The sequence below is a fragment of the Geotrypetes seraphini genome, chromosome 2 (assembly GCF_902459505.1).
Source record: "Geotrypetes seraphini chromosome 2, aGeoSer1.1, whole genome shotgun sequence".
NCBI lineage: Eukaryota > Metazoa > Chordata > Amphibia > Gymnophiona > Dermophiidae > Geotrypetes > Geotrypetes seraphini.
Genome location: NC_047085.1, coordinates 177549713 through 177571133, shown reverse-complemented (window position 1 = coordinate 177571133; position 21421 = coordinate 177549713). Strand labels below are relative to the sequence as shown.

Genomic DNA, 21421 nt, shown 5'->3' with positions numbered 1-21421 from the left:
CTATTGGTTAATCCTGCCCTGTGGGTACATTCTTCCCGATTCATAAAGTGTCATATCCTTTCAGGCATACTGTCAGTTCCTTCAATGTTCTCAGATTGTGTTCTGTGCAGTATGGTAGAAGAACACCTTGCCTTGCTTTCTAGTTCTGTGCAGTATGCCTCAATCGACTTGGCAGTGGAAACGCTGCAGCATTTGGGGCCCAAAGTGGTTATAGCAAAAGCAGATACTGAATCGGCTTTCCACTTGCTGCCAGTGCATCTGAAATCTTTTCCTTTGTTAGCATTTCGATTCTGGGACCAGTTTTACTTTGATCGATGTATGCCCATGGGATGGTCCATTTCCTGTGTCTATTTTGAGACCTTCTCAATGTTTATGCACTGAGTATTTCAGTGGGTATCTGGGTGGGATACTATCATTTATTATTTGGATGAGTTCCTTTTTGGAGGGCCTGCTTGTAGTTTAAAATGTGGTGACTTAATGGTAGCTTTGTGGTGTATGGTCATGCTGTTTGCTAAGAAGAAGTTTGAAGGACCTTGAAAAGGGATGTCAAATCCTTCCAAAAATCCAACTCATAATAACTGAGTCAGCCCCATTCAAATAACCCTGTAACTGGTGCTTTACAGGACCCAATTTAATAACATAAGAACATAAAAATAGCCTTACTGGGTCAGACCAATGTTCCATCATGTCCAGTAGCTACAGTGGCCAATACAGGTCACTAGTACCTGTCCAGAACCCAAAGAGTAGCAACATTCCATGCTACCGATCCAGGGCAAGCAGTGGCTTTCTCAATAACAAAAGGAGCCCCTAGTCTTTGTAATTTTTGACGGAATGAAAAATCGATCCACTTGTACCCGTTCTACTCCACTCATGTGTCTTGATCAGGAAATCCACAAATATTGAATAGCCTGGGTCACCCACCTGAAGCTCTGTTCCAACCCACAAAGCTGAATAACGGAAGGCTTGGTCAGCTTTATTGCACTGGTTGCATCTATGGGGAAAACAACTTGAGGATCTACTGCACTGCCCTGCATTGAACTGAAAATAAACTCAAAGTTCCTATTTAACCTACTGCCTAGGAGAACTTCCAAGCTATCCTGGACCACACAAGAAATCATTAGTATCCTGCCTCTTCAACTTGGGCATTGGGGTGACATTGGATGACCCCCCTCTCTGATTACTAATATTAAAATGAGTTTTATACCTCCTTGACAGACTTTATAAACTTCAGATCATCTTCTCCATAGGCTTCTTGCAACAAACCGCATCTTCTGTTGTAGAAAATGAAGCATATTGCTAGAAAATATAAAAATGAGAAGAGATTAATGAGAAATTAAATGTACCCATGTTTAATTTGGTGCAGTGGGCTATTAAACGGATCTAAATTTATACCTCCCCCCTCCCCCCCACCAATTTTCAAACACAGAATAAATACAAATGCTATCAAATGCTAAATAAACTTGGAAACTTCAAATGTTGGCTGTGGCATTTAAATTGACTGTGTTCTCGGATTTTCAGTATTAGGCCACACTCAGATATCTGTGCTGATTATCTTATAAAGCAACTGCCAAAATCTTCCAAGTACCACTGATATCCAGTGCCATTCAAGTATCAATGCTGAGTGGTGGTGGTACCCATATAACTTTCTGCTCTGCATTGGTTCCGCCCTTGGATCATCGTAACACTATTGGATGGTGCCAGAGTGATCAGTAAAGATTTTCAATGGTATTATCTGGCCTTCTTGAGCAGCATTTATCCCGGCAGGACTCCTACCTTCCAGACAGGTGCATCTGAATATCAATCAATATTGAATAAAAGAGCAAAGATTTAGTTCTAGTAAACTTACTTTCATATGACCATTTATTTAATTCAAAGTATATGTCATCGACACTGCCTTTCTTGTGACAGAGATTATTGATATGTATGATAAAATCTTGCATGACCTAAAGAAATCACAAATACAAAAGTTTTAATACATAACAGTGATACTTAACATTTTTAGGGCTCCTTTTATAAAAGGTGCGTTAGGGCCTTAACGTGCAGAATAGCGTGCGCTAAATTGCCGTACGCACTAACCGTTACCGCCTCCTTTTAAGCAGGCAGTAGTTTTCCAGCTAGTGTGCACTAATCCGGTGCGTGCACTAAAAATGCTAGCGCATCTTTGTAAAAGGAGCCCTTAGTCAATCACTAAAATCTATGTGGTAAAATTATATATTTTTTGTCTTGGTGGTCAAAAAAGAGACATCTAAGGAAAATCTTATGTTAGACTACTAAACAGTTTATTAAGGTTAATTGCTTGATCTTTTAGAATTATTTTTATAAATGCTTTAATAATCATACATTTGCTATTGAAAGTAACATTTTCTTACTTTAACACCAATTAATAAAACAAATCTCTGTAACATTGGAAGATGTAGTGGGTCAATTTGGCAAACTGAACAGTAGCAAATCACCTGGACCAGATGGTATACATCCCAGAGTGCTGATAGAATTGAAATGAGACGGCACGCCCCTTCCCGGCCCATCCCCGCTAAATCTAAGGCCTGATTGGCCCAGGCTGTAGAAGCCTGGATCAATCAGGCCTTAGGCATAGCGGGTCTGCCCATCCCCACTAATCCTAAGGCCTGATTGGCCAAGGTGCCTAGCCTGGGCCAATCAGGCCTTAGATTTAACGGGGATGAGCCGGGAAGGGGCGTGCCGTCTCATTTCCATGAGGCAGACCCGTCGGCTGGACGGCAGCAAGACCCGTCCAGCTGACCAACATTGAAAGGTTAGTTGGGGGAGGGAGATTAGTTGGGGCGGGGGGTTGTTGGGCTTTCCGGCAGGAGGAGTTGGGCATCCTCCTGTCGGCGATTATGAGTTTGGGGGGGAGGGGGTTCCGGGGTTCCGACAGGAGGAGTTGGGCATCCTCCTGTCGGCGATTACGAGTTTGGGGGGGGGAGGGGGGTCCGGGGTTCCGACAGGAGGAGTTGGGCATCCTCCTGTCGGCGATTACGAGTTTGGGGGGGGAGGGGGCTCGGGGTTCCGACAGGAGGAGTTAGGCATTCTCCTGTCGGTGATGGGACAGGCGGCCGCAACAACCGCGGCCGCTATACATATTGCAGCAGGGAGATCCCTTGCTGCCATAAGTATAGCGGCCGCGTCTAATTTAACCCGATTCTCTAAAGACACCGGTTACAGAATCAGCGTTTAGTATAGGACGCCTCTCCTGGGCGGCCTGCCTGGGGAGCATTTTTTTTTTTTAAAACGTGCATCCCGATTGGCTGATTAGACAGCTGTAGGACGTCTACAGCTGCCTAAAATCGGGACGCACTTTTGGAGAATCAGGGCCTTGGTGTACAGAGGCTGTTCCTGGGCTTGTTTTCCTGGACAGCGGAAGCAGGAAGTTGTGTGACCACGCATACGGTACTGTACCAGTACTCTGGATCGCCAAGACATGCTTGCCAAATAGTGCCTTATTTTCGGGGGGGGGGGGCCTTATATTTCCAAGGTGGGGAAAAAAAGGGGGGTGTCTTACTAAAGGAGGAGGTCCTATAATGGGGGAAACACGGTAGTGACCTGGATTGGCCATTGTGAGAACAGGCTACTGGGCTTGATGGACCATTGGTCTGACCCAGTAAAGCTATTCGTATGTTCTTATTGTGAAAAAATTGCAAGAGGACCTTATGATACTGGGAGACTGGGCATCAAAATGGTAGATGACGTTTAATGTGAGCAAATAAAAGAGATGTATGTGGGAAATAAGAATCCAAATTATAGTTACGTGATGCAGGATTTCACGTTTGGAGTTATAGCCCAGGAAAAGGATCTAGGTATTTCTGTTGAGGATGCGTTAAAACCTTCTGCTCAATATGTGGCGGCAGCTAAGAAAGCAAATAGAACATTTGGAATTATCAGGAAAGGAATAGAAAACAAAGATGAAAATGTTGTAATGCCCTTATATCGCTCTATGGTATGGCCACACATCGAAAACTGTGTGCAATTCTGGTGGTCGTATCTTAAAAAAGATATAGTGGAATTAGAAAAAGTACAGAAAAGGACAACAAAAATGATAAAAGGGATGGGACAACTTCCATATGAGGAAAGGTTAAAGAGGCTAGGGTACTTAAGCTTAGAGAAGAGAAGGCTCAGGGGTGATAAGATAGAGGTCTATAAATTACTGAGGGGAGTGAAAAGGGTAGATGTGAATCACTTGTTTACGCTTTCCAAAAATAATTGTACTAGGAGGCTTGAAATGAAGCTACTAAGTAGTAGATTTAAAACAAACCAGAGAAAATATTTCTTCACACGATGTGCAATTCATTGCTAGAGAATGTGGTGAAATCAGTTAGCTTAGCAGGGTTTAAAAAAGGTTTGGATATTTTCCTAAAAGAGAAGTCTATAGGCCATTATTGAGAGGACTTGGGGAAATCCACTGCTTCCAAGGATAAAATCTGTTTTACTACTTGGGATCTAGCTAGGTACTTGGGATCTGGGTTGGCCACTTTTGGAAACAGGATACTGGGCTTGATGGACCTTCGTTCTTTCCCATTATGGCAATTCTTATGTTCTTACTTTACTATAATGATATAATTTTGAACAAGAATATCTTTTTTTATTGATCAAAAAGACAGATCGTCCAAGTACCGATAATCACAACTGGTTTATCTAAAACCAGCTTAGACCTTTACCCTGCCTCTGTACACCTAGAGCGAAAAGTGGGTTTTTTGGAGGAGTGGATAGGGCGGGAGATAGGCCGACCTAGACTTAGTCATCTGGCAGCCATAACCAAAAAGGTTTGACAGGTTGTCAGACAGAACTTATACGTTTTGACTTAGACCAGGTCAAAACAGGTATAAGTTCTGAATAAGGCCACAATCAGCTCAGCAGCCCAGGCAACCTGTTACCCCTCCCCCCCTCCCCCCCCCCCCCCCCGCACTGGTAAGGATCACGGCAAGAGAGATGCCCAATCTCTCCTACCAACCTGAACTCCGAACCCCCCACGATTACCAGCAAGAGAGATGCTCAATCTCTCCAGCCAAGCCAAACCCTGAACCCCCCCCCCCCCCCTGATTACCAGCAGGAGAGATGCTCAATCTCTCCTGTCGATCTGAACATCCCCCCCCCCCCCACTGCACCGCTTACCGGCAGGAGGGAGCATCTCTCCTGCTGGGGAGGTTAGGAAGGATTGTAGCAGAAGAGATTAGGCATCTCTCCTGCTGCAATCGTGGGGGGGGGAGGGGGCAGTAACTCTGCTGTATGTAACACCGCTCTATGTAACTTTCAGCAAATGTAACTTCTCTGCAAATGTAACCTAGCTGTAAAATAACCACCGTAAATGTAACATCGCCAAAAATGTAAACGTAGCATCGCCGAAAATGTAACTTCGCTGTAAATGTACAGTCTCTTCATCTGTAAACCGCATAGAACTTCCATGGTAATGCGGTATACAAGAATAAAGTTATTGTTATTATTATTATTATTATATAACTGGTGTTGTTTATAACAGATGCCGGTTAGAGAATCCTGCTTTTATGCGAATGACTAGTCCCTCCTTTGCCTAAAAGGTCTTGTTTTGGGCATTTGGGACTTGGGCAATTTTTTGGTTGGGAATGTGTTTTATGGATAGATGTAGTGGTGGTCTGGGTGATTAAACTGCTGCACGTAGGGGTAGGCCATTCTAAAAAAAATTATTTTGGATGTTTTTTTTTTTGAGAATGGACATTTCCCTGCTGCCTACTTTCTGTGTCTAGGGACTTAGGCCTAAAGGGGACTTAGACATTTCTTTTGATTATGCCCTTCTACTTGAATACAAATTAGAAATAAAAATTCCCACTATAGTTGCACATAGCATTACAAGAAATAATAATTAATTATTTAGTTCACAATTTGGAGGGATCTAAGATTAGAAAATAACAAATTAAGAAATATATATCAATCTTAAGGACAGCTTAGGAAAACAGAAGGAAAACCCCAACAGCCAGTTTGTTAAACTACGGACATCGCTATTGGGCCAATCATCCCTTCTCGCACACCCCCTTTGGCCATAATAAATTCCAGCAATTATTTTGGTTTGAAAAATAAGAAATGTTTCCCCTGTAGTGAAACACAGCACTTGCCACTATGCCACTGAATACAAAAATAATTGTGATGCACATATCCCAGAGCTAACATATTCCAGTTAATAAATTCAAAATAGAACAATTTTTTTCTACCTTATTGTCTGGATGTTTTGTTTTTCCATCATTTTGGTCCCAGTTTCTCTTTCTGCTTTTTGTCTATCTTCAACTAATTCTCTTTCCAGTGTCTGCTGTCCATTTTTTTCTCCTCTTCTCTCTTGTTCCATTTCCTCCTTATGCCTGTCTCCAACGTATTAATTTTTCCCTTTCAGCTTTCTTAACTTTTTATTTTCTTTTTTTACCTCTGTCCACTCAAATCTTGCCTTCTTTCTCACCCTTCTTCTTTTTTAAATGTTCAGCAACCTCTCAATTCTCCATCTTCTCTCAGTCCCTAGCTCTCCCATTTCACTCCTTTCCCAGCCTCCTATTTCCTTCTATCTACTCCCCATTACCACATGTCTACCACTGTACTCACTGCTGTTTCACTCATCTTGTCATCTCCCTTTTGACCTCATCCACAAGGCTCACCACTTTCAGAATCCTCCCTCTCTCCACTGGTCAGGCTATAATTTCCTGTCTCTTTCTTTCCTGCCTAATATCTTCTTATCCCAGCTCTCTTCCCTCCTGCCTTCCCATGGGTCCATCTCTCCTCCTCTATCCCCATGGTCCAACATTTTGTTCCCTCTCTTTATTTTAATCTTTTATTTTTAGCATTGTAAACCAGCCAGGTGCACATCGATGGTCAGTATATTAAAATTAATTAAACTTGAAACTTCTGTTTTTCTTCTTCCCTCCCCCCTTCATGGTGAAAAATGAAATGGAGGGAAAAAATAGAGATGCTGCATCTCTCTGCCTTCCATCCACAGGCCTAACATTTCTCCCTCCCTTCCTTCCATCCCTAGAACCAACTTTTCTCCCTTTCTCTTCCCAACTTCCCCCATCCCATTTCTCCCCCTGCCTGACTGCCTGCCTGCCTCCCTCTCCACCATTTCTCCCTTTCTCTTCCCAACAGTTCTCTCTTCAAGTATCTCTTTCCCTCTTCCTCCACACCACCCCAGGTCCAACTTCTCTCCCTTCAGACCATTGCCCATCTCTCTCTCTCTCTCTCTCCATCTGTCCTCTGTTTCTGGCCCCATAAGCTCTCCCCCCACGCCCAATCTGGCACTTCTTTTAATACCCTCCCCTTCTGTACTTAAAAAACAAACAAACAAAAAACAGTCCAGGAGGCTTCCTCAACCCAGTATGTTCTCCCCCTTCTCTCCACACCCATGCATCTCTATCTCACTCCTCTCCCACCACCATGTCCAATAATTCTCTCTCACTCACTCCTCTTTCTGCCCAACAGTTCTCCTCTTTCTTCATCTCCCCATGTGCACTATCTTTTTCCCTCTCTCAAACACCCAGTTCTCCCTTTTCTATTCCCTCCTTCGCCTCAGCATTTCTTTCCCTCACTCCCTCACTCTGGCTCATACTCCCCTCCCTCATTCCCTTCATTCTGTGTCCTAAGTTCATGCCCCTCCCTCCTATCTTCCATCATTCGCCCTAAGTTTGTTCTCTCTCCCTCTCAAGTCCCAACACGCCCTTCTCCCTCCTTCCCTTCTGTGCCTCCCTCTGATTTTTACCTTCAGGCCAGCTCCCTCCTCAATGCTACAGTCATTTTTCTGCTCAAAGCTATAGGCAGTAGCTCCTATGCACCTCCAGCGACTGATCTGGATGCCTTGTCTCTGATGTTGCGACGTCACAGGGAACACTTCCGGGTCAGCCACGGGAGGCACATAGGAGCCGCTGCATGTGACTTTGAACAGAAAAACACTGCAGCAAGATGGAGGAGGGAGCCAGCCAGAAAGTAAACACCCAGAGGCGGCAGAGGATAACGCTGCATTGCCCTCGAGCAGGGCCACACGAAACGCCGCATCGCCCTTGAGCGAGGCCGCACAAAATACCTGGTGGGGCCACAGGTTGGACACTCCTGGTCTAAAGTAAGTTTGAAAAATTAAATCTCTATTGAACTCTAAGGCAAATGTCACTTTGAGAGTAGATCTTTCAGTTATTACTTCTAGTGAGTTCTCCAAAAAGTTTGTCAAATTCATTCCATCTTTTTCCATTTCCACTGCTTCAATGGGGGTTGAACTTTTCTGTTTCTTCACCAAGGAAATATATTAAGCTCCAACTATGGGTGTCAGACTTTCCAGTGGTATTAAAGTTTCCTTCAGATATATCTGAACCATTTCCACTGCAGATATTATTGGAGATTTAGGAAAATTTAATGGTCTCAAGTTATTTCTTCTCTGCTTATTTTCCATATATTCCAGGTTTTTTTCTGAATAAAAGATCTTTCTTTAACAATCTCCATTTCTAAAGTTTGTATTTGATTAATCTGTTCTTCATGTCTTTTTATATTCTCACTTAGTTCTTTTAACATTTTCCCCATGTACAGCTACCTGAGAGCTAATAGAGGCACAACCAGAACCATAGTTACTGCCTTTTTGAGATTGGAGTCCATGATTACCATAGCTCTCCACAGTTCCACCAAGCTTAAAGAACTCTTCAAACTGTTTGTTGTTACTTACAGAAGGTGAGTTCTCACTAGCCTCTGCATTAAATGCCATTGACTGGGCTCCAGCGGGAACTATTTCCACCAAAACTTCTCCTCCCATTGCTTCTCCTGGGCTAAACAGATACACCTCTTCTCGGGTGAGCTGAATTGCCACTTTCTCTTTCGATCTACTTGTACCAATTCTACACCACACAGGATGTTTTAGACTTCAATCATATCTCCCCTCAACCATCTCTTTTCCAAGCTGAAGAACCCTAACCTCTTTAGTCTTTCCTTATATGATGGGAGTTCCATCCCCTTTATCATCTTGATCACTCTTCTTTGAACTTTTTGTAGTGCCGCTATATCTTTAATAAACCCAAGTGAAAATAAGAAACACATTTTATGGAATATACTCTATAAACAGTCTACAATATAATAATAAACTGGGATCTATAATGAGTTCTGTGTTCCTTTGCATGTATGTGTTTAATGGTTGAGAGATTATTAGAATATCACATGCACAAATACCCCCTCCCCCTTTTTAATAAGCCGTGATAGTGGTTTCTACCATGGCCTGGAGCACTAAATGCTCCGATGCTCATAGAATTCCTATGAGTGTTAGAGCAGCTTCGGAACATTTAGTTCCACGGGCTGCGGTGGAAACCTCTACCATGGCTTAGTAAAAGAGAGCTATAGGTAACTGTACTGCAAATGAATACATGACACAGAAATGATTTATGATACCTCATTCATTTTCAAATCCAATTTGGATACTTCTTTGGGATCCATAAGATTTCTTTGCATTGTTTTTCTCATAGATTGCCATTCTTGTCCTTCTCTGTTATTAAAATTTAAAAACAAATCATTATATATAAGAATAGCTGTGTGATATCTCAGATATAGGAGAAATTTGGCTGTAACCTTAAGTATTTGGTCGCTGCTAATTGTTGTTATGTGTTTCCTTCTTCGCTATGATACTTCTTGCTTCCTTGTTATTATATGTGTTAGGTGAAATATTGCTTTCTATTTATTTTCTTTCCCCATTGGGTTCTGCCTGTTTTGTCTTGATGTGTAGCGGGCCGATTTTCAAAGCTATTTAACCAGCCAGAAATGGTTGCTGACCGGTTAAATAACTTTTTGTGACTCACCACAAAAATTCAGCAGGACTTAACTGGCTATCTCCACTGAATATTCATGGTTAGACCCACCATGAAACCAAATAACTCAGGGGACTTATGTGATTAGACACTGATATTCAGCACCTGATCACATAAGAGAGCTGTTTAAATAGGGCCGCATAAATAGCAACGTAAGCTACCAACCAATGAATATTGCCTTAAGCTGTTACGTTTATGCAGCCAAAAATAAAAATGGATATTCAATGCCAGTGGCCAGAATTGGCCCAGCACTGAATATCTGAGTTTAATGCCAGTGGCAGACATGAAAAGTGCTGCCTGCCGCTGGCTGAATACTATAAAATAATTAAGTACTTTGTACAGTACAGTGATGTTGTCTGCTGTTAATAGTGGTATATTAAAACCTAGATTAACTAAATAGACATTTGTTTTAGTTTCAAGAGTAAAAATTCTTCTATTAATAAGAACATAAGAAGTTGCCCCTGCTGAGTCAGACCAGAGGTCCATCTTGCTCAGCGGTCCGCTTCCGCGGCGGCCCATCAGGCCTAGTGCCTGAACAGTGGTCTCTGATTAATTTTGTAACTTACCTCTAATCCCATCCCTATAATCTACCTCTACTCTTATCTGTACCCCTCAATCCCTTTGTCTTCCAAGTACCTATCCAAAGCTTCCTTGAACCCCTGTAGCGTGCTCCTGTTTATCACATCCTCTGGTAGCGCGTTCCATGTATCCACCACCCTCTGTGTGAAAAAGAACTTCCTGGCGTTTGTTCTAAACCTCTCCCCTTTCAATTTCTCTGAGTGCCCCCTTGTACTTATTGATCCCCTTAATTTGCATTTAATTTACAATCATGGCAATCGAATTACTAAAATTGTTTCACATTGATTTCGGAATTAAAGTAAGGCACGTGTTTTGAGAGCTGAAAGAGTCATTTGTTACAGCTAGGACTTTTATAATCTCTTACGGCAGAGACAAAAGGAAAGTTCTTTCATCGTACACAGACATTTTCACTTGGTACTAATGGACTATGTCAATCAGCTGGAAAACCGGAAAAGATTGCATTCATTTTCTTTTGAAATGATCTGGCAAAAGAATCACATTGTCTAGGAATGTGATTGCCTGAGCAGTTATCAGCCTGTATTACAGTGTGTGTTTCATTGGAGTAAATAGTGCTCTGAACTTGACTATTAGTGGTCCAAATTACTTTTGTGAAATATATTTTCTTTTGACTGTTTGTTAACCCTTCGTACTCTTTAAGTTTCAAGTTTATTTGGACTTGATATACCACTTTTACAATTATACAGAGAATTAAAAATATACTTCGAAAAATATTTTAAAAGTTTGTTAATATAGTTCAGCAAGGCATCAGTTATTTGTTACACATGCGTCTTTATAACTGGTGTATGAGTCTCTTTTCATCAATCAGATGAGTAGTAAACCAAGGAGCACTTTTATGGTAATTTCACTTACCTGTATACCCTGAAAATATTACATCCTCAACAATTCCACTTGATGAGTGTTCCCTCCCAACCTAAGCTGATTGATATCATAATGACCATGCCTAAAATACGAGGCATGTTATAGTGCAATTTCTAAACTTATAACTGGGTGAGCATTTTACCCAGTAAGATGCCCAGTCTGAATATCACTGATAACTGGACAATCTCTGGCTTTGCCCATAGAGCACCCCAGCATTGTCTAGATGGTGCCAAGACGATCATTGGAAATATTCAGCAGCACTGTCTGGTTACTGCCACTGAAATTTCCTGTAACATGTATGTATCCGATTAGCAGCATCTAATTCTTCATGTTGTCATTATCCCCCTTTCTAAAATTAATTGTTACAGCAGTACGGCTTTGTTTTTAATTGTCATTCTTCCAAACTTGATAAATTTGATCACATTGGGGTCAATATTCAAGATAATTTAAGCAAGAAGGGGAGGCTTCTGCCCATTTAAATCGTACTCTGCAGGCTATCCATGAATACTCAGTGGCATTTAACAGGGACAGCTTTGAATCACCTGCCTCCTGATGCCCCTGAACATCACTGATACCCCTCTCCCAATCCATTTCCAATTCTCTTCCAACCCCTTCCCCCCAACCCACAGCAAGCTGCCCCTGCACCAAGAGGTTGTGAGATCAAATCCCGGTGCTGCTCCTTGCGGGACTTGATTACAATCAGAGGGGTTTACATGCTATATAGAGGTACTTATTTTGTACCTGGGGCAATGGAGAATTAAAAGACTTGACCAGATTCATAAGGAGTTGCAGTGAGAATCATACCTACTTCTCTACATAGGTCAGTGATTCCTGTTTTTTACGCCAAATACCACCTAAGTTGAACAAATTTCAACTGAGTATCCCCAAGCTCCAAGCAGCAGAGATTTTGAAATGGACATACATAACATACATAACAAATAGAGGTCACTGCAACTGGCATTGCGTAGTTCTAAGTGACCTTTACAGAACTGGCACGTCGCACTGATTTTAATAGCACTTAACTTTGGGCACCACTTACAGTCTTGCCCTAAGAGTGTCCTTAACATATTAAGATGCAGTTAGTTATACCTGGTTGATGGCTGAATGTAAAGTGTGATGATGCTAGGTAAAGCTAATATTCTATATTGGCATCTGTATGCCCAGATGCCTTTCTAAAATAAATTTTGCCTCGTTTTGCCATTCCTAAAAGGAAGCGCCCAATTATAGAAATTGTCACCTTTGTCAATAACTTCACATGAATATTCCAGCAAATAAAGTGTACAACTTAATGCACTAATGGACTGTTTCTAAATAAAACCGTTTATTTGTATTTGGCTGGCACTGTGTCTCCTCTGTCAATCTTGACCAGGTGGTGTTCTCTACAAAGTAGGAACTTCCTATTATAGGATAATTTTATAATATACTTTCACATATAAAAAGCATAGTTACTCATCTGTACCAGGTATTTTCTTAGGACAGCAGGCTGATATTCTCACATATGGATAATGTCATCCATGGAGCCACAATCTGATATTCACTGCCAATTAATATTAGGGCAGAGCAAAACCTGGACAAGTTCAAAGGAGGATTAACATGCTTCCTCTTCAAAGACACCTTTGAATAATGATCTCTTTTTTCTACCCTTTTTTTCTGTAGTTTCAGCATTAAATAGGCATTTCCCTACCCTACCTCTTGTTTTTTTTTTCCTTTTTTGTTTGCTTTCCTTTTAAATATTGTAATTCTCCCTATTTACCTTTCATTTCATTGTACGTCAATATTATGTATTGTTTAATTAGTCTTTGTTTGTGCCCCTATTTTAATTACTGTAAAACACTTAGAATTTCTGATAGGTGTTAAAAAATTTTTTTAATAAAACTTGAAAACTTGGAGCCCGGCACAGACAGTGCAAAAGTACTGTATACTGCAATTTTAAACTGTACTGCACACGTGTCAATGCCTTTCCACCTGATGTTGGCTTATGGGACCTTCATTTCAGTAATAAAGCTAAGAAGTAAACTAGGGGAGATGGGAGGGTTGTGAGAAAATCGGTCTGCTGTCGTTGGATAACACCTGCTACAGATAAGTAACTATGCTTTATATGAGGCAAGAAGGCAGTATATTAACACATGTGGGACTCCCTAGCTGCCAGGATCATGCTTCTGAGAAGAGGGTTATTGACAACTACCATGAACCTGGCAAAATCAAAAGGGTTGGAGGGAAATTAGTATCTAAGTAGAAAATACATTTTCCAAACAATAATGGAATGTGAAAGTATGTATTGAGGACCAGGTGGCTGCTTTACAGATGTCCTCAATGGGAGTGAAACATAGATGAGCTACTGAAGTTGCAATTACTTGAACTTGGTGTGCAGTGACAAAATCTTCAAGCGTCAGCCAAGCCTGAGCATAGCAAAAGGAAATACAGTCAGCCATGTAGAAATGGTTCTCTTGGTGACAGGAGCTCCAAGTCTGTTTGAATCAAAAGACAGGAACAGTTGAGAAGAAGTTCTGTGGGGTTTAGTGCGATCCAAGTAGTAAGCAAGAATATGTTTGCGGTCCAATGCGTGGAGTGCCTCTTCACCAGGGTGAGAATGTGGTCTTGGAAAGAAGACTGGGAGAATTATGGGCTGGTTTAGATGAACTCCAAGATGACCTTCAGGAAGAACTTGAGATGAGTGTGAAGAACCACCCTATCATGATAGAACGTTGTATAGGGAGGATCTGATAGAAGGATTTGAATTTACTGACTTGATGTGCAGATGTGAGAGATATAAGGAAGATTATTTTCCAAGTAAGATGTTTAAGAGATGAAGTTGAAAACGGCTTAAAGTCGCAATGCTTGGTAGGGACGATGGTGCAGGGATGAGGAATTTAGATTTGTTAGGAACTAGGCAACTTTCTGGGAAAGGGGGAGCTTGTTCTGAAAGGACAGACTCCACCTTAACCAGGATAGAACCAGGCTGCTGGCGCTAACGTTTAAAAATTAGATAGAGCAGTTTTTGTTGTTACGCCCTCAGGTATTATCCCTGGCAGCTCACTTCTTCTTACGTTTTCCTTGTAAATGCTTAATTCTGTATGAATCAAATAGGTATCTTTTCTTGGATCCAAAACAATTAAAGACTTTTCTTGAAAATAAGCGCAAGATACAGGTCCAAGTTAGGGATCCATGGGAAGAATTAGGAGTAGCCTAAAGAAGAAAGAAGTATAATTCTAATAGTCCTTTCTAAGATGCTGCTAAATGTTTAGTATTATTTCTTGATTTTGTTGTGCCTCTTTTTCCTAATAATTTTCTCCCCTATTATTACAGGACTTACAGGGGATCTAGCTATATGACTATTTTGATACATGTTTTTCATGATTTTATGTTTGTATTATAATTTGTTTGTTATAGCTATTTTCTGTTTCCTGAGGCATGTTATAATTCAATTTTAAAAAAAAAATAATTCAATTAAAAAAAAAAAAGAGGCAAAAATTCATAGCAATTTTTTTAGGTACATCAGAAGCAGAAAACCTGTGAGGGAATCTGTGGGACCATTGGATGATCAAGGAGTGAAAGGGGTGCTCAGGGAGGATAAGGCTATAGCGGAAAGAATGAATGAATTATTTGCTTCAGTCTTTATGGAAGAAGATGTAAGATATCTAACTGAACCAGAAATGGTTTTCAAGGATGATGATACGGAGGAACTGAAAGAAATCTCGGTGTATCTGGAAGATGAACTAAGCTAAATCGACAAGTTAAAAAGTGATAAATCACCAGCACTGGATGGTATACATCCCAGGGTATTAAAAGAACTCAAAAATGAAATTGCTGACCTGCTGTTAGTGATCTGTAACCTGTCGCTAAAATCGTCTGTAAGATTGTAGGATGGCCAATGTTATGCCAATTTTTAAAAAAGGATCCAGGGGAGATCCTGGAAATTATAGACTGGTAAGCCTCACTTTGGTGCTGGGCAAAATGGTAGAAATGATTATAAAAAATAAAATTGTGGAACACGTAAACAAACATGATTTAATGAGACAGAGTCAACATAGGTTCAGCCGAGGGAGATCTTGCCTCACAAATTTGCTTACTTGTTTGAAGGTGTGAATAAACATGAGGATAAAGATGAGCTGGTTGATATAGTGTATCTAGATTTTCAGAAAGCTTTTGATAAAGTTCCTCATGAGAGGCTCCTGAGAAAATTAAATTGTCATGGGATAGGTGGCAAAGTTCAGTTGTGGATTAGGAATTGGTTATCAGATAGAAAACAGAGGGTATGGTTAAATGGTCATTTTGCTCACTGGAGGAGAGTAAACAGTGGAGTGCCGCAGGGGTCTGTACTGGGACTGGTGCTATTTAACTTATTATAAACTAAGCCCGTTACATTAACGGGTGCTAGAATAGATGTGTGTGTGTGTCTGTCTGTCTTTCTTTCTCTCTCTCTCTCCTTGGACGCTGTCTGTCTATCTTTTTTTCTTTGTCTCTCTCTCCTTGGATGCTGGCTGTCTGTCTTCCTTTCTGTCTGTCGCTCTGGCCCCCTGTTTGTCTGTCATTCTTTCTGGCTGTGTCCTTCTGTCTTTCCCCCTCCCTCAGAGCAAAGCTGTTTGCCCACAGCACATCCTTCCCCCCAAAGCAGCTCCCTTTCCCTCTCCCTGACTGTCTCTCCGTGGCCTCCTTCTGTCTTCTCCCAGAGCAAAGCTGTCTGCCCCCCAGCACACCCCTTCCCCCAAAGCAGCCCCCTTTCCCTCTCCCTGATTGTCTCTCCATGGCCCCCTTCTTTTTTTAGTGTGTTGTGGTTTGGGGGGGGTTGCCTTGCTTTGCTTTTTTTTGTTTGGTATTTTTATTTGTTTTGTTGCTTTGTTTTTGACCTGGTCTTGTGGTCTGAAATCTCCAGTTTGTTTGTTTTTTTGTTTTTTTAACTTCGCTGGTGTTTCTGGTTCAACCATTGGCTCTGATCCAACAGTCAAAAGGCCTCCTGTTTGCTGTTGGGCGCTTGTTCTTTGGAGGCACCTCTTGATTTGAGGGAAAAAGAGAAAGAGAGCCGCTGCCACTTGTGAAGAGGAGTTCCATGTCAAAAATGTTGCCATCTGAGGTGAACCGTGTTCCAGCCATGGGAGCATGTTTTCTTGTTGGCCTGCAGATGTTGCTTTTTCTCTGTTTTGGTCTTTTTTGTATGGTATCGACAACTGCAGTACGCTTCCCTCCCCTTGTTGAACAGAAGCAGGGCCCTAGAGGAGGGAGCGAGTAATGCACAACGCGGCTTGGAAGACGAGTGCAGCTTCAAAGGGTGGATCTGGATCGGACCCCTCCAATTTCTTCTTCATGGTGCCTAACAACTGACAATGATTTCCTCTCTCCTGAGGTTGTTAGAATGGATGTGCTGCTCCCCTATGAACAGAGCTTGTAATGGTCAAGTGGTGCTGGTGTCAGGAGTCTTTCCTTGGGCTGCCTCTTCTTTGGAGACCTGCTCTTGGCTGTTCGGGTCTTGACTTTTTCCTCCCCGGCATCCTTTTGTCTAGTCTAAACTAAACTAAACTAAACCTTAGGTTTGTATACCGCGCCATCTCCGCGAACGTAGAGCTCGGCACGGTTTACAGAGTTAGAATAGAAAGGAGCTACAATGAGGGGTTATAGGAAAGGAACTAAGAAGATAGAGAGGGACAAGGGTACTAGAGAGCGGGAGGTGTTAGGTTTTTGAAAAGAGCCAAGTTTTCAGGTGTTTGCAGAAGGATTGTAGGGAGCTTGAATTTCTGAGCGGGGATGTGAGGTTGTTCCAGAGTTCTGTGATTCTAAAGGGGAGGGATGTTCCTAGTTTTCCTGCGTGGGATATACCTTTTGTAGAGGGGAATGATAGTTTTAGTTTTTGGGAGGGTCTGGTGGAGTTAGGGTTTGAGGAGTTCCAAAAGAGTGGGATAACGGGAGGAAGGATGCCATGTAGGATCTTGAAGGCTAAGCAGGCACATTTAAAGAGGACTCTGGAGTGTACTGGAAGCCAGTGAAGCTTGGGCAGGAGTGGGGAGACGTGGTCGAACATGCATTTTGCGAAAATTAGCTTAGCCGCGGCATTCTGAATTAACTGGAGACTATGGAGGTTTTTCTTAGTTAGGCTTATATAGATGGAGTTGCAATAATCCAGCCTAGAGAGGATGGTGGATTGAACAAGGACGGCGAAGTGAGAATGATGAAAGCAGGATCTCGCTTTCCTCAGCATATGAAGGCTAAAGAAGCATTTTTTTACCAAGGAGTTGAGGTGGTCATTGAAGGAGAGAGAGGAGTCTATGATGATGCCCAGGACTTTGCTTGAGAACTCAAGCTGAAGAGTGGGGCTGGAAGATAATGGGATGGAGGTGGGTAAATGATCTAATATTGGGCCGAGCCAAAGTAATTTTGTTTTGGACTCATTCAGCTTCATTTGTACAGATTGGGCCCAGGTTTGGAGGTTCATTATGCATGTGGTTATGTTCTCAGCGAGATTAGTGAGGTTTGAATCGGTCTCGAGGAGGATGAGGATGTCGTCCGCATAGGTGTAGAGAGTTTCTTAGGGGGATAGATGGAGGTGTTTCAGAGAGGACATGTAGATGTTGAAAAGGATAGGAGAGAGGGGTGAGCCTTGCGAGACTCCACATATCGGCTTCCAGGGGAAAGATGAGGTACCGTTTGCATTAACGGTGTAGGAGCGGAAGTGTAGGAATTTCGAGAACCAATTTAGGACTATGGAGCTTATGCCTATTTCGGAGAGTTGGAAGATTAGGATATCGTGATGGACGACGTTGAAAGCTGCGGAGAGGTCGAATTGTAGAAGAACAGCAAATTTGTTGCGAGAATGGAGTTGTTGCACCTTAGAGATTAGTGAGGCCAATAGGAATTCAGTGCTGAAGTTGGGTCTGAAGCCGAATTAGTAGGGTAGGAGAATAGAGAATTTTTCTAGGTAGGATGAGAGTTGAGTGGATATGATAGATTCTAACATCTTGGTTAGGAGAGGGATATTTGCTATTGGATGATAATTGGATGGTATGGAGGGGTCAAGGTCGGTCTTTTTCAGTAGAGGGGTCAGTGCAATATGTCCCATTTTGGAGGAGAAAAGGCCCGATGTTAGGGCAGAGTTTATAAGTTTGGTGAGGGAAGCGATGGCCTATGTAGAGATATTCTCGAATAGGTAGGAGGGGAAAGGATCCAAGGTATACTTGCAAGTTTTTAGTTTGAGGCAGAGTTTGGAGACTTGTGATTCGGAAACAAGCTCGAAGACGGTCCAGGATCTGTCAGCTGGAATGGGATTGGAGCCAGGTAGGGTAGGGTTAAGGTCAGTAGAGGCCAGGGAGTTGTAGGAGACTGTAGGCGGGAAGGAGCATCTTAGGGTGGTAACCTTTTCATTGAAGAATTTTGCTAGGGCATCGGCTGATAGAGACGAGGGGTGCAAGGATGGGTCCTTTTTTGTAGTTAAGGAGCACCGAATGTTAAACAGCGCACTGATCTGGTTGTTGGATCTGGAGATCTTTTCTCTGAAGAAGTTCTTCCTGGCTTTTTTTAGTGTTGAATTGTAAAGTTTAATATAGACCCTCCAGGTCTGTCTATCTGAAGAGGATTTAGACTTTTTCCGTTTGTGCTCCAAAGCGCGATATTTCTGTTTCAGTTCTCTGTGAAGCGGTAGGTACCAGGGGGCCTTTCGGGGGTAGGAGATGGTTTTAGTGGATATTGGAGCAAGGAAGTGGTAGATGGATTCGGAGAGGGAGATCCAGTTGCGCCAGTAGGATTCGGAGTCTATAGGCTTAGGATTGGAGGAGAGTTGGTTGAGGAATTTGGACCAAAATAGATTGCTCAAAGTTTTTATGCAGAAGGTTATGGAATGGGAGGAGTGGGATGGGGATTCGAGGTGTGACATGAAAATGGGGAGACAGGTAGCCCCTAAGAAGTGGTCAGCCCAAGGGACTTGTTCCCAACGAGTGTCGTCGGTTGAAGTTTTGAAGGCGGTAAGATCAAGGAAAGTGGTGAAGTCTAGTGTGTGCCCCTTTTCGTGGGTTGGAGAAGAGGTAGGTGAGGGGAAACCGAGAGAGGTAAGGAAGTTGTTAAATTCAATCGTGTCCTTGCTGTTGGTATCGTCAAGGTGGAGATTGATATCACCAACGATCAGTAAACATAGAAACATAGAAATAGACGGCAGATAAGGGCCCACAGCCCATCTAGTCTGCCCACCTTAATGTCCCTCCCCTACCTTTGCCCTGTGAAGAGATCCCATGTGCCGATCCCATTTGGCCTTAAAATCAGGCACGCTGCTGGCCTCAATCACCTGTAGTGGAAGACTATTCCAGCGATCAACCACTCTTTCAGTGAAAAAGAATTTCCTGGTGTCACCTCGTAGTTTCCCGCCCCTGATTTTCAACGGATGCCCTCTTGTTGTCGTGGGACCCTTGAAAAAGAAGATATCTTCCTCCGCCTTGATGCGGCCCGTAAGATACTTGAACGTCTCGATCATGTCCCCCCTCTCTCTGCGCTCCTCGAGCGAGTATAGCTGTAATTTGTCAAGCCGTTTTTCGTATGGTAGATCCTTGAGTCCCGAGACCATCCGGGTGGCCATTCTTTGCACCGACTCCAGTCTCAGCACATCCTTGCGATAATGTGGCCTCCAGAATTGCACACAGTATTCCAGGTGGGGCCTCACCATGGATCTATACAATGGCATAATGACTTCCGCCTTACGACTGACGAAACCCCTTCGTATGCAGTCCATGATTTGTCTTGCCTTGAACGAAGCCTGCTCCACTTGATTGGCAGACTTCATGTCCTCACTGACGATTACCCCCAAGTCTCGTTCTGCTACCGTTTTTGCTAGGATCTCGCCATTAAGGGTATAAGACTTGCATGGATTCTGGCTGCCCAGGTGCATAACTTTGCATTTTTTGGCATTGAAGTTGAGTTGCCATGTCCTAGACCATCGCTCCAGTAGGAGTAGGTCGTGCATCATGTTGTCGGGCACTGAATCTTCGTCTGTTGTGCATTTGCCCACTACATTACTCAGTTTGGCGTCATCGGCGAATAATGTTATTTTACCTCGAAGCCCTTCTGCCAAGTCTCTTATAAAGATGTTGAATAGGATTGGGCCCAAGACTGAGCCCTGTGGTACTCCACTAATCACCTCCGTCATTTCGGAGGGGGTGCCGTTCACCACCACCCTTTGGAGCCTACCTCCAAGCCAGCTCCCAACCCATTTCGTCAATGTGTTACCTAATCCTATAGAACTCATCTTGCTCAGTAACCTGCGGTGTGGTACGCTATCGAATGCTTTGCTAAAGTCCAGGTACACGATGTCCAGGGACTCCCCTATATCCAGCTTCCCCGTTACCCAGTCAAAGAAGCTGATCAGGTTGGATTGGCAGGATCTCCCCTTAGTAAATCCATGTTGTCGGGGATCCCGTAGATTCTCTTCATCCAGGATCTTATCTAATTGGTGTTTGATTAGAGTTTCCATTAGTTTGCTCACTATCGATGTTAGACTCACTGGTCTGTAGTTTGCTGTCTCCATCTTTGAGCCTTTCTTGTGGAGTGGAATGACGTTAGCCGTCCTCCAGTCCAACGGGACGCTGCCTGTACTAAGGGAGAGGTTGAAGAGCGCGGACAGTGGCTCCGCCAAGACATCACTCAGCTCCCTAAGCACCCTGGGGTGCAGGTTGTCCAGTCCCATTGCTTTGTTAACCTTGAGCTTTGACAGCTCACCGTAGACACTGCTGGGCGTAAACTCAAAGTTACTAAACGGGTCAACTGAGCCAACCCTTGTCTGTAGCTGAGGGCCGAGCCCTGGCGCTTCTCGGGTGAAGACTGAGCAGAAGTATTCATTTAATAGTTGGGCTTTTTCCGAATCCTTTTCCACATAGTCTCCGTCTGGTTTCCTAAGACGTACAATCCCGCCTGAGTTTTTTCTTCTATCACTGATATACCTGAAGAAGGATTTATCTCCCTTCTGGATGTTCTTTGCTAGAGACTCCTCCATGAGGAATTTAGCCTCCCTGACTGCTGTTTTGACGGCTTTTGATTTGGCCAGGTAGTCTGCTCTAGAGTCCTGCTTCCCTGATTGTTTGTAAGAGATGAATGCTTTTTTCTTCTCCTTGATCAGGTCTGAGATCTCCGCAGTAAACCACTGTGGCTTATTGTTCCTTCGCCGTTTACTTACTGATTTTACATAGCGGTTTGTTGCTTCT

The 21421-nt window shown here is 42.8% G+C and overlaps 1 protein-coding gene across 1 annotated transcript in view; it reads right to left on the bottom strand.

The window, feature by feature from the left end:
* LOC117356032 (1,25-dihydroxyvitamin D(3) 24-hydroxylase, mitochondrial-like) overlaps positions 1-21421 on the bottom strand; it is a 325542-nt gene that overhangs the window by 68528 nt on the left and 235593 nt on the right. The window contains exons 5-7 of the mRNA XM_033935282.1: positions 9382-9475; positions 1847-1943; positions 1205-1296 (exon numbers count right to left, since the gene is read on the bottom strand). Of these exons, the coding sequence (XP_033791173.1) occupies positions 1205-1296; positions 1847-1943; positions 9382-9475 (283 nt within the window). The remainder of the gene's footprint in view (positions 1-1204; positions 1297-1846; positions 1944-9381; positions 9476-21421) is intronic.